The 13414-nt window shown below is 50.4% G+C and overlaps 1 protein-coding gene across 3 annotated transcripts in view; it reads left to right on the top strand.

The window, feature by feature from the left end:
• The first annotated feature begins 7840 nt into the window (after positions 1–7840).
• Tmem44 (transmembrane protein 44) overlaps positions 7841–13414 on the top strand; it is a 33987-nt gene continuing 28413 nt past the window's right edge. The window contains exons 1-3 of one of the 3 annotated variants that reach the window (XM_026785381.1): positions 7841–8205; positions 10586–10712; positions 12787–12880. In XM_026785381.1, the coding sequence (XP_026641182.1) occupies positions 8069–8205; positions 10586–10712; positions 12787–12880 (358 nt within the window). In that variant the 5' untranslated portion in view covers positions 7841–8068. The remainder of the gene's footprint in view (positions 8206–10585; positions 10713–12786; positions 12881–13414) is intronic. The other 2 variants (XM_005344804.3, XM_005344803.3) reach the window with 2 other exon arrangements.

The following is a 13414-nucleotide window of genomic DNA, read 5'->3' as shown; positions in this document are numbered from 1 at the left end:
TCTTGTAGACCAGGCTGGTCTCGAACTCACAGAGATCCGCCTGCCTCTGCCTCCCGAGTGCTGGGATTAAAGGTGTGCGCCACCACCGCCCGGCATTATTTTATATATTTTATATGTGTGAGTAATATGCCTTACAAATATGTCTTACACCATTTGTATGCCTGGTGCCCTGGAGGCCAGAAGAGGGCACTGAATCTCCTAGAACTGGATTCACAGAGGGGCGAGCTGCAGGTAGGAGCTGAGGATTGAACCCCGGTCCTCTAGAAGAGCATACAGTGCTCTTAGCCTCAGCCACGCCTTCATGCCCTAAACTGGATTTTCACGGTTCTGCTGAAATATATTATGTCTACAGGAAGTGCACAAGCCACAGTGTACAGATAAATGGCACCCTAGTCGTGGCGCCAAGCCTGACCCACATCCCAGAGTCCCCCCTTTCTTTTGCTTCCTTTTAGCTGCACCTTGTGAAGGCAACAGCCTTTCTGTTCTGACCGTTCCCCTGCCTTTGTATTGTGGAGAAAGAGTCTGCAGTATGTACTTCTGGGAGTCTGAATCCTGTAACACAACATTGTGGAGTCGTCCATAGTACACGTGATAACTAGAGCATTCATTCTCGTCGTTCTACAGTATCGTACATGTTCAGACTCAGGTTTCCCAATTGAAATAGAGCACCATCCACTTGACCCTCCTGCCGTAAGGATATATCCTGTGACCTCTGCTGACCAAGGTTGCTGTAGTCATGGTGACTATTCAGTACTGAGGGATGACCAGTATGGCTGAGGAACTGAATTTTTGTTTGTACGTAAGTATCTTTGGTATAACTAGCCACCTATAGCACTGGCTGCCCTATTGGCTGGTGTCTTAGTTACTTTTCTATCGCTGTGACAAAACAACATGGCCAAGGCAGCTTATAAGAGAAAGCATTTAATTAGGCTTATAGTTTCAGAGGGTTAGAGTCTATGACGGTGGAGCAAGGCATGTCTGCAGGACAGCTGAGAGCACACATCTTTATCCACACCTAAGAGGTAGAGAGTAGCCGGGGGTGGTGGTAGAGCACACCTTTAATCCCAGTACAGGTGGATCTCTGTGAGTTTGAGGCCAGCCTGATCTACAATAGCTAGTTCTGGGACAGACTCCAAAGCTACAGAAAAGCCCTGTCTCGAAAAAACCGGGGAGGGGGGTGATCCCTTCCCAGCAGGTAAGATGGTTGCAGACTTCAGGCTTTACATTACACTTGACCACTATTTGTATTTTCTTGCTATTTCTCTGCCAAACTGTCCCTATCGGCCCAAACCCAGCACCATTTCTGAAGGGTTTTTTTCTCATTCTTTTATTAACTTGGGTTTTTTTTTTATAACTTCAAACTTGACTATGACACAATCTGATGACTTCTCTTTGCCTCTTTTCTCTCCCTCCTATCCATATCAGCCCCTGTTCCCATTCCTTTCTGAGTCACAACATTTAGCTGGTTATGTGACCCATTTGGTTTTACCAGGCTCCGTGTGACCATTAGACTAGAACTGTGCATTGGAGCCTGTTTGGGTCAGTGTTTATACGACTAGAGACAATGACTCCCTCGCTCCCTTAATCCATCAGTAGCAATAGTTTAGCAGGGAGGGTGCGGCTCATCCATCCAAACTGGCTGTTGATGGGCCTATTCTTGTGTGAACCCCATGTAGGCATATGAAGCTGCTCTGAGTTCACCTTATGAGGACCTGACTTTGCAAACCCCATTTTAAAGAAGGAGCTTCATCTTAAGCCATATGAGCTTGGGGGAGGGGGTAGGGGATCTCAGCTCCAGAAATGTGCTGCCATAGCAGGAATTGGAACAGATACCCTAAAAATGGCCAATTCAGAAGACAGGGAGCAGGGCCATAAAATTTAATGAGGTCCAGATGTTCTTGGGAGGCATCCTGTTCTTGAAGATACCTTGTCAGTTATTAATGGCTCTTTCTTAGGTTTTCGGGCCCAAAAACCGACCATTGGGTTCAGAAACTACCTTACCCTATGCCCTCCTTACCCAATCCCAAGATGACAGGACATGAACTCCCCTGATTATGGTATTTCCCCTTTAAAAGTTCTCTCCTCCCAGGGATCCATGCCACACTTTCTGCACCCACCATGCTGGGGTGCTGGAAAGGTGTTAGTCCAAACTCGAGTTTGAATATTATTAAAAACCCTGATGCATCAGAAATTCAGCTCTGCAAATTCATTTGGAGACCAGAAACTCGGGCATAACAATGGTTGCAATGACTGCGTCTTTCCCAGAACTGACATTTTGAGTCCTTCTCCTTGTCTTCTGGCTCTTACAGAAGGAGGGCAGCCCCCCTGTCTCCCACAGTGTTCCCCGAGTCTTACAGGAAATGGGATCAAATGCCTTGTGTAGAGCTGAGGACTTACTCTGTCACTTATGAGAAGCACCTTGTGTGCCATGAGGCTTCTCATGCACTACCCTTTCGCTGGAGACTTCTCTGGTTAAGGCTGGGATAAACATTTAAGAGGCAGTTTGATGCTGTTTCAATGACTTCCCCTTCCATGGGCATTTGACCAGGTTTACCGTACCAAGTATTGATTTCCTCCTGTAGAGGAAGTGTGTCACTGGGAGTGGGCTCTGAGGTTTTAGAAGCTCAAGCCAGGCCCAGTGTCTCTCTCTCTTCCTGCTACCTGCAGATCCAGATGTAGAACTCGCAGCTCCTCCCCAGCACCACATCTGCCTGCATGTCACCATGCTCCCCGCCATAGTAACAGTGGACTAAACCTCTGAACTTATAAGCATTGCATGGTCATGGCTTCTATTTACAGCAATAAAACCCTAACTAAGACACTGAAATTGACCCAATTACCAGCGAAAGCACAGATCCAAGGCCAGTTTGTCAGTGGATGCTGAAACTAAAGATTCCTGGGGAACTGGAGTAGTGTGATTGTATTCTCTCTCTCTCTTACATTTATTCAGCGTGTGTATGAGAATGGGTGACACACATACCATGGTGAGCATGTGGAGGTCAGAGGACAATTGGAGCAGTCAGTTATCGCTTTGCACAGCGTGGGACATGGGGATTGAACTCAGATTGTCGGGATTGGTGTCGGGTGCCTTTCTCCACTGAGCCATCTTACTGGCCCTCATGGGGTTTTAAACTATTCACTTACTTAGTGAACAAATCACACTTGTGGTGGAGAGATGGCTGATGTCACCTAAAACAAGAGATCGACGTTGACACCAGGGAAAGTGGCAGCACTCGATACGTGCGACAGTAGTGCACACCACTACAGTCTATCTTCACAAACCTGTCTGGCCTCACCAGGCCCACGAGGAAACCATTTTACAGTCCAACCTTGGACACAATACAAAAGACCTGAACTAAAGGATGTACAGCTCAGCTACTGAGTCTTGTGCTAGGAAAACCATGCATTATTAAAATAAGTGACACGCCTTTAATCCCAGCACTCGGGAGGCAGAGGCAGGCGGATCTCTGGGAGTTGGAGGCCAGCCTGGTCTACAAAAGCTAGTTCTGGGACAGGCACCAAAGCTACAGAGAAACCCTGTCTCGAAAAAAAAAAAAAACCTAAAATAAGTGAGCAAGTTTTCGTATTCGGTGGCATTGCTGTATGTGTGGAATAGAAGTGGCTAGAACACTCCGTGTAGCCCAGGATGGCCGCAGACTTGTGGTGGTCATCTTGCCTCAGGCTCCCACATGCTTGAACTACAGGTGTTGGTTCGCACTGAACTTTTCAAAGAGTCTTAGCCAGGTGGTGGTGGTGCACACCTTTGATCCCAGCACTCGTGAGGCAGAGGCAGGTGGATCTCTGTCAGTTCAGCCTGGTCTACAGAGCGAGGTCCAGGAGAAACCCTGGAGAGAGAGAGAGAGAGAGAGAGAGAGAGAGAGAGAGAGAGAGATATCTTAAATCCATGGGCTATTTAAAAAAGAGAAAAAGGGTGTATCCTTGGAGACACCAAAATCTGAGGTGAAGTGTCCTGATATCTGAAATTTCAAGTAGGTGAACAAGAGAGCTGAGCACATGTGGTGAGGTATTAACGACTGGCAACGCTAGTTGGTGTTCTTTTACCTTTCCTAAAGACCAGAACTTTTCCAGAAAGAGAATGTAAAAGGATATATAAACCACTAGAAGAAAACATCTTCAGGAAACATCTTCAAAAGCAGACGTGATTACACCAGAAGGCCTGATGTGGTGGCCGCACCATCTGAAATCCCAGCACTTGGGAGGCTGAGGCAAGAAGACGTCAAGCTCAAGTCCCTGACTCTAGAAAATGAAAAGAAGGATCGGAGCTACTGCCTTTCTAGCAGGGACGAGATCTGCGGGTTGGCTGTGTGTGTGGAGGGGGTGTTTGGACTCTGCCTGGTCACAGAAGGCTGCTCGCAACCACAGCCCTTCCTCTTCAGGCTGCCCTTCTGTATGAGGTGGTCAGGAAACCCCGTGCCTCTGCCCTGGGCCCTCACAGAAAGGAAAGCTGCTGCAGGAGGCCCAGGCTCAGCCCTTCCTTCTTTGCAAGACAATGCCTGCGGCTACACTGCCACTGGCAGCAGGAAATGCCTGGGAGAAGCGAGGTGGCCCACTGCCCAGGAAGACAAGAGGTCCAGGCAGGCGCTTAGGTTTTCCTTTCAGCAGTCTGAACCGGGGCCCAAAAACAAGGTCTAAACTCGCGGGCAGCTGCGGGACTCTGAGTGGCCTGGTAAAGGAAACAGGAAGCGTGGAGGAGCTTCCAGGGAGGGATGAGGTAGAATGGGTCTAAACAGCGGGAGATGTTCCCCTCAGGCACAGACCCTCTCCTGGCTGTGGGCTGTCGCTGTCTTATCCCCCTGGAACCCCACGACCTCCATTGTTTGTCTTTCTCGGGAAGCCATTCTCTTCTTGTTTACAGGGCTGGTGCTGGGACCCTGGGCCAAAAGTGTGAGATGGTCGGCCTGTGTGCTACCACTGTGGTGTTTTTACCTCAGTGGACACCAAGTGCTGGAACTTCGGGAGGAAAAACCAAGACTTTGGCCATGACTGTTCAATTAGACCCAACTGGAAGCAGCGAACAGAGAGCTGAGCCCGTGAATCTAAAGAATGAGAGAGAGGCCAATAACCCAGAGGAAAGAAACACACTACACAATTGCAACCTGCTAAGGCTGAGTCGGGAAGAAACAGAAAGCCTGTGCAGCAAAGAGATGAGTAAATTACAAAGCCACTTGCAGAGAAAAGCACAGTGGAGTCCCAACACACAGAAGAGCCCAGCGTGGTGCCCACGCCTACAATCCTAGTGGAGTTGCCGGCCAGCCTGGGCTGCATAGTAAGACCTTGTCCCAAAAGCAAGCAAAAAGTCAGTTTGGGTGCATATCTTAAATTCTAGCATTGAGGAGGCAGAGACGGGTGCACATCTTAAATCCCAGCATCGAGGATTTAAGAACCCTGTGAGCTCAAGGCCAGCCTGATCTATATAGCTAGTTCCAGATTAGCCCGACCTGCTTAGTGAGGCCCTGGCTCAAAAAACATAAATAAATAAAACTTGGGCTTGTTAGGGAGGTGGACAAGAGACGAGCATGTAAGAGATGCAGGAACAGGGGTAGCAGGGAAGAGAAAGGGACCAAGAGCTGAGCCATGGTCTCCCTGCCATTAGCGGACAGTCTTCTTCACTGTCTTTGAGCCCAGTATCCTTAGGATGACAATAAACGATTCTTTTCCCCATGTCACTGCTTGAACAGCAGGACTCTAGTGTGATGGGAACACTAAGGCAGGTGCCACCGCCTCACTTTTGGTTTTCTGATTTTTTTTGTTTTTCATGACAGGGTTTCTGGAACTAGCTCTTGTAAATCAGGCTGGCCTCGAACTCAGAGATCCACCTGCCTCTGCCTCTGTCTCCCGAATGCTGGGATTACACCTCACTTTTAAATTGAAACCCATACAAGTGCACCTTCTATTCCAAGTCAAGCTGTAGGGAGCAGAGGGTAAATTCCAGTCTAAGAAGTCAGGTCCACAACCATGTGCTGATTGTATGTGTGTGTGTGTGTGTGTGTGTGTGTGTGTGCGTGCGTGTGTATGCATTCACCTGCACGTGAGCACATTTAAATATGGAACTTAGAGGACAGCTTGCAGGGCCAGCGTCTTAGTTACAGTTTCTACTGCTGTGAAGAGACACCATGACCACAGCAGCTCTCGTAAAGGAAAACATTTAATTGGTGCTGGCTTACAGCTCAGAGGTTTAGTCCATCATCACCATGGCAGGAAGCATGATGACATGCAGGCAGACATGTTGGAGGAGGAGCTGAGAGTTCTACACTTTGATCTACAGGCAGCAGAAGGAGACTGTGTGCCATACTTGATGTAGCTTGAGCATATGAGACTTCAAAACCTGCCCCCACAGTGACACATTTCCTCCAACAAGGCCATACCTACTCCAGCAAGGTCACCCCCCCCCATAGTACCACTCTCTATGGACCATGAGTCTATGCGGGCCATTCCGAATAAACTCTCACAGCCCATTTGCCCCTTCCATTCGATGGATTGAACTCAGGTCTTCAGGCTTGGCAGCAAACTCTTTCAAATGGTGACCTATCTCACTGGCCTGGTAGACTTTTTTTTTCCTGACAGGCAGAATGATTCATAGTTCCCTCTCTATGAATCATATATTCCCCTACCACCCTCCTCTGACAGAGTTTCGCTATATAGCCCACACTGACCTGGGTCTTTGCTCCTCCTGCCTCAGCCTTCTGCGTGCCAGGATCACAGCTCTGTGCAACCACACATCTTGGAGTGACTCTCCTACTTAGATCTATGTATGTACATAGACAATAACTAAATTAATTTTTCTACATTTGGTCCAGCCTTGGGAAGGCATGCAAAGCCTGAGGGAAAGCTGTAAAAAGGAGGAAAACAGACGTGGAGCTAGATGTGGTGTCGCAGGCAGGCCTGTAGCCCCAGCACTTGGGAGATGGAGACAGAGAGAGTAAAAGTTCAGTTGTCTTCGACTATTTAACAAGCATAGGCTAACCTGTGCCGTATATGATCCCATCTCCATAGCAGAAACGGAAACGATAGGGTGTGCATCAGGCACCCCTGCCTTGCTACTGATATGACGGTGACATGAGGGCAGTTCCCACTTTAGAAAGACAGTGAGTGGGGGTCTCTGGCTCCCCCAGAGATTTAAGGGTGGATCCCCCACCGGCCAGCATCAGACAAGGCTACTCTGTGTAGCCCTGGCTGTCCTAGAACTAGGCTGGCCTCGAATTCAGAGATCCTCCTGCCTCTGCATCCCTAGTGCTGGGATTAAAAGTCTGTGCCACCACCACCACTCGTGTGCTTTGTGATTAAGTGTCAAAATACGGAACTGGAGGAGACACAGAGACCCTAGCGACATCTCATTTCGGCTTAACAGTGGTCATCATTGTGGATATGCTGCAATTCCAGCATCCGGGGAGGCTGAAGCAGGGGGTCTTTGAGTTTGGAGGCCCACCTGGAGGCTACACAGAGAGCTCCAGGCTAGTCTGGGTTAAGAGGCAAAATCCTGCCTCAAAAGGAACTAAAAAGTGAGGTGACAATCGTGCTGTGCTTTAAACGAACTTACCGAAGCCAGAAAAGACACTTTGAAGATATTCTAATGGTTTGCTTTAAAGAAAAACATTCGTTTACCTAATTGTGTGGCACTGCGGCTGGATGGGAGCCGCACGTTCCCAAATTAACCCCTCCCTGGCTGGTCTAGGGAGGCTGGGTGGCGCAAGGCTTGCCCTTGACAGTTTCAAGCCGAGAGAGGAGGAAGCGGAGGCGATCTGGCCCCCTCGGTCCCCTACCCACCTTTCTGTATTGCACCTTTTGAACCAGTGACCTCGCGCCTCGGAGTTCCTTCCCCCCACCACCACCACAAGCGCTTGGCAGCGCCAGAGTATTGTCGGGCTTGGCAACCGGGGTGACCGCGCAAAGGGATCGGGTGCTGGCGGGGTTCTCCTTTGTGCGGCAGCTGCGCGCGGCTCCACCGCTAGGGGGCGGCCTGCGCCCCGCAGACCCCGACAATAGGCGAGGCTGGGGAGCCGCGCGGTCCCGGAACTTTCCCGGGGTCGGCGGGACGCTCGGCCGGGCCATGGAGGAGGGGGCTGGCGCCGCGTCCCCACTCTGGAACTGGGACTACCTGGACCGCTGCTTCGCCCACCGTCGTGTCTGCATCTCCTTCGGCCTGTGGATCTGCGCCGCCTGCTGCTGGATCGCCGCCCACGCGCTGTAATGGGGCTGGGACCCGCGCGAGGGGTGGCGGGCCACCCTCGGGGGAGATTGGGCGCCACTGGCCTCGGCTCCTCTAAGACTCCTAGGGGCAGGGGCGCAAAGGGGGCTGTTCAGGAGGCAGCTCAAGTCCGGGGTCAGATCTGACATTGCTCTATGGACTGAAGTGCGGTGCCTTCTGAATTCCGAGCACGGGGAAGCTGGGCTGAGAGCCGGCGGCAGGAGGCTGGGTGGTGCAGTGGCTGCGGCTTTGATTGGCTTCTGTTGTCAGCCTTTCCCTGCTGTCCCGCGGGGAGCGAGGGCAAGGTGTGAGCCTTTAGACCTCCTGTGAATAATGAGGCTATGCCTCATAGAATGGATGCGAGTATTAAATGAGGTACTGCAGGCGAAGGACTTAGTAAGTGGTCATTAAACTCCATTACCTCTCTGAATCTGCCGCCCACCCTTAGGGACTCTAGTAAACCTCTCGATGTTTTCTAGTTTTAATGTACCCAAAGCTGGAAAGAGGTGTGACAGAGGCGATCTGACTCCGGCCACAATTTTTGCTTTTGTCTGCCTTGAAGTAGTTTGGCCAGGTAGTCCCTGTCCCCTGAGTTCTGAGAGTGAAGCCTCTTGGTCTTCAGCCTCCCTGTCCCTTGCACGGAAATCCAGAGGTAGTTTCCAGGGTGGTGCCACCCAAGTATACCCAGGCAGGATGGAGAGGGTGTGTCATCCCTCTGACCCCACTTCTGTCACCAGCTCACCTTAGCGCTCAGGTGACTGCCACTCAGACTTTCCATGGTGGTTCACGGAATCTGCAGCCCCACCACCTCGTGGTTGGAGTCCAGGAAAGACACTCCGGCCTGGGTGCATTTCTTCACGCCCTTGGTTCCTGCCTGCCCCAGCCCCTAAGACAGGTTCTGTTAGCGCCCTTTCGGATGAGGAGCCTGCTTCCTGAGGGGGCAATAGTCCTGCCTGTCGCACAGGCAGGCTTCAGGGATTGAGCTCTCTGAGTCGAGGGTGCAAAGGAAGAGGATACTGCAGGCACCATCTCCTTTGTCACGCCACTGTCTCCTTTGTTCCTCAGCCACCCTGTGCCGCTGACACGGTTAGGCACGCTTGCCCCTGGAACCAGGGCTTCTAGTAATAACACTCTGAGCTTCAGGCTTGGGGCTGAAGACCCAGAAATGTTTAGGGTGTTGGGTAACAGCCTTCCTTCTATAACTATGTTCCTTGGGACCAATGCTCAGATCCTAATCAGTTTAGTAAACACCAACCACCCTGTCTGAGTGAATGAAGCCAGAGCTATTAAATAAATAAATAAAATAAAATAAAATAAAATAAAATAAATAAAATAACCAGCAGGGAGACATCTGAACCTCCATGTGGTGGAGACAGCATTGATGATCTTGCCAGAGAAGTTTCGGCCTCTGCTAGTTTGCCCTGTCCTCTGTATGGCCCAGGTGTGAGGAAGGAGGGGGGAGGGCTAAAGGGAGAAAAGCCAGCGATTTGGAGAGCTAGGGCAGCTAGGGCGAGGGGCCCAGAGCACCGTGCTGACACTCCGATTTGTTTTCCCAGCCTTATGAATATGCACAAATTGCTCAGCTGGCAGAGCCTGCCACCCACTGCACAGATGGACTGGATAGATTTCACTCTAACTTCAAAGAAGCAAATTGCCTTTTAAATTTAGGCAATTATCGCTATAGTTAGCTGTGGTGTGTGTGTGTGTGTGTGTGTGTGTGTGTGTGTGTGTGTGTGTGTATGTATTGTGGGGGTGACTTTTAGAACCTGTTTTGTTTCCCTTCCAGGAAATAAAACCCAACAGCTAGTTTGTGGAGGGGAGGGGGATTGTCTGTCTGTTGACCCAGACTGATTTGGAGGAGTCCCATATCTTTTTCTTAAAGATAAGACCTACTATGTAGTGCAAGCTGGCCTCGAACTCAAAACCTCCTGCCTCTGCTTCCCAAGTGCTAGGACCACAGGTGTCTCAGAACATGCTAAGGCTTGGGAGAATCTGAGCTACATGCCCCTTGCCCCGCTGGTCTCCCGCTTCTGTAGAAGAGGATAGTTTCTCTACAATGAGAGAATCTGAGCTACATGCCCCTTGCCCCGCTGGTCTCCCGCTTCTGTAGAAGAGGACAGTATCTCTACAATGAGAGAATCTGAGCTACATGCCCCTTGCCCCGCTGGTCTCCCGCTTCTGTAGAAGAGGACGGATCTCTACAATGAGAGCTCCAGTTTCCCGGCATGGCCTCGTGGTTCTCCTTCTGGTGTTTTCTTCCCCACCTGTAGGCTGAATCCAGAAACGTGATACTACAGGGCATGGGGGGAGCCGGTGCTTCATAGAACAGAGGTCATAGCTGCCTTTTCTAAGATGTCCTCTCTGGCCCTCTCACCCCAGGATTCTCTACCTGAGATGCACAAAAAAATGTGGCCGGGACCAGTCAACACTGTGTGCTGCCTTCTGCCTCCTGACCAGTCTGTGTGACACGGTGGGGGCCATTCTAGCCAGACAGCTCACAATCCAGGTATGCCCAGCACAAGCATGGCTTCTGTTTCTCTGTGGCAGCCACACAAACCTGTCTTTCCCCTCAGCATGCAGAGCAGTTTCCTCTCGGAACCTGTACCTTGTCTTTTCTGTTTTCTCAAGCTCCCCACCTCTCTCTCCCTCTGTGTCCACATGGCTCATCATCACCTCCCTCAAGCATTTGTTTAAAGTCACCTTCTAAAGCAAAGCTTCCACTGGACAGCGGTGGCACACATCTTTAATCCCAGCACTCTGGAGGCAGAGGCAGGCAGCTCTCTGTGAGTTCGATGCCAGCCTAGTCTTCAAGAGCTAGTTCCAGGACAGGAAACAAAAGCTACGGAGAAACCCTGTCTCGAAAAACCAAAAATAGATAGATACATACATAGATAGATAGATAGATAGATAGATAGATAGATAGATAGATAGATAGATAGATAGATAGATGATAGATAGATGATAGAGCAAAGCTTCCTGGGGCTGCAGTGATGTGCCCATGGGTAAGAGCACACAATGCTATTCCAGAGGACTAGAGTTTGGTCCCCAGTACCTGTGCCAGGTTACCTATACCTGTGTGAGCTCCAGCTCCAGGGGATTCCATGGCTCCTAGTGTGCCTGTACACTTGTGGCACGCACACACACACACACACACACACACACACACATAAAACATAAAGTCAAAAAAGGCCTCCCTGTGTTTAAAATTGTGGCACATCTCTCCCTCAAGTGCTCCAAACTCCCTTCTCCTGCTGTGTTTCTCAGCTTATGTGTCTTAGTTAGCTTCCAATTGCTGCGACAAAAGGCCATGACCCAGGCCATATATGAAAGAAAGCACTTAATGGGGCTTATGGTTTTAGCCGGTGTAGGGCTCACAATAGCAGCGCAGAGGCATGGTGTCAGGAACAGCTGAGAGCTCACATCTTGGTCTTCAAGTAGAAGACAGAGACACTGGAAAGGGCGTCATTCTTTTGAACTCCCCATGACACACCTCCTCTAACAAGGCCACACCTCCTAGACCTTCCCAAACAGTTCCACCAACTGGGGACCAGGGATTCGAAGATAGGAGTCTGTGGAGGTCACTCTCGTTCCAGTCACCACAATGAGCTACTGTCACCAGAGCAGGGACTTGCTCACTGCTGTATTGTCACTGTACACAGCTCATAGTGGATGTTCAGCTAGTTCTCATTGTCACTACTGTCGGCAGGGCTGAGACCCGGCAATGGCAGCCAAGTCCTTCCCCAGGCAGTGATGTAGGATTTGGCACAGGGAAAAGCAGTTTCTGGTTTCCCCAAAGTGTAGGACCTCAGATAAAGGCTTCTAGCCCTAAACACATATCCCAAAGAATATTTTTTTTTGAGCCCCACTCCAAGGAACTCAGGATTTGACTTTTGTGGCCACCCAGGCAGGGATAAAGAAGGGCAGCCTAGTGGTCAGGACACTGGCTTGGAGGTTTGAGCTGCTGAGGACAGTACCTTGATGGCTTTGGACCAGACTCCCTTTCCTGTTGGCTTGTGGGATAGAATGAGGTTCTGCTTGTGCCCAAAAGGGCTGGCTGGCTGGAGTTTGTTAAATATTTAACTGCATCTTGGTGCTAAGCTTCCCTTGTGTGTTAATTCATATAGTCCCGAAACTGTCCAATGACATGGGGGTCCCGAAATCATTCATCTGCTACAGATGTGGAAACTGAGGCACAGAGAAGCATCTGTAAGGCCACCCTTTAATGCATACCCGGGCCAGGATTCCAAAGCCACAATCTACACTCTTTCCACTGGTGATGGTCTTGTCTCTGGTACCGTTGACTTTCTCTGAGTCCTGGTCCAAATGCTTGCCATGAATTGTCTCCAGAAATCTACATGGTAGTCATTGAGGGAGGCCTGGTTGTATGCCAATTTTACAGATGGGGAAACTGAGGCTCAGAGTGTTTCCATGTCTGGTATATAGCTCCACAGCAAAAGCTACCCATGCCACAGACACGCCCCAGTGTAACCCACGTGGTGGAGGGCATCCCAGGGTGGCGGTGCTGTGGTGTCTGCAGGATGACTCTGGGTTGACCAGACTCCGTCTCCATTTGCTTCCAGGTGTTCACGGGAGCCTACCTAGCAGTTGTCGACTTTGGGAATTTTATGTCCATCCTCTTCCCAGTCTGTGGATCCAAATCCAAGTCAAAGTCTGGTGAGTGTGCGTATGCTGCCATCCCATCTGCCTACATTCTTCTTCTGTTTGTCCATTCACTCAGTACCTGTTCCTTACGATACCCTGAGCCAGACAGAGAAACGAGGTCCCTGACCTCAGCCAGGTGAGAAAGATGGGACCCTCAACAGTCACTGTAGCTGGCGTCTAGGGGACAGACCTATGGGAAAGCAGGTGACACCAGGACTGGTGGCAGGCACAGGCAAGCAGACCACAATGGGCCAAGGCCAGGAGCAGTGATGGCACATGGCTTCAGGGGACAATGTGCACGCCTGGCTGACCAAGCCAAGCCACACAGTTTCTGGAAATGGATGGCAGAAACAGGCATGGATCACTTCAGCAAGAGCAGGGCTGGAGGGACCGAGATGGGGTGTACATCCCTGAGTACGTAGGACTGGGGTTCCTGAGAAGAGAGAGAGAGGGGTGATCTTAGACTCTTGTCCAAAGGCAGGATGGTCACATCAGTGGGTCAACCCAGTCCATGTAGTTCAGAAGAAAACTATTCTTTAAAATGCC

Source organism: Microtus ochrogaster, chromosome 2 (assembly GCF_000317375.1).
Source record: "Microtus ochrogaster isolate Prairie Vole_2 chromosome 2, MicOch1.0, whole genome shotgun sequence".
In the NCBI taxonomy this organism is placed as follows: domain Eukaryota; kingdom Metazoa; phylum Chordata; class Mammalia; order Rodentia; family Cricetidae; genus Microtus; species Microtus ochrogaster.
This window is presented reverse-complemented; position numbering and strand designations above follow the sequence as displayed.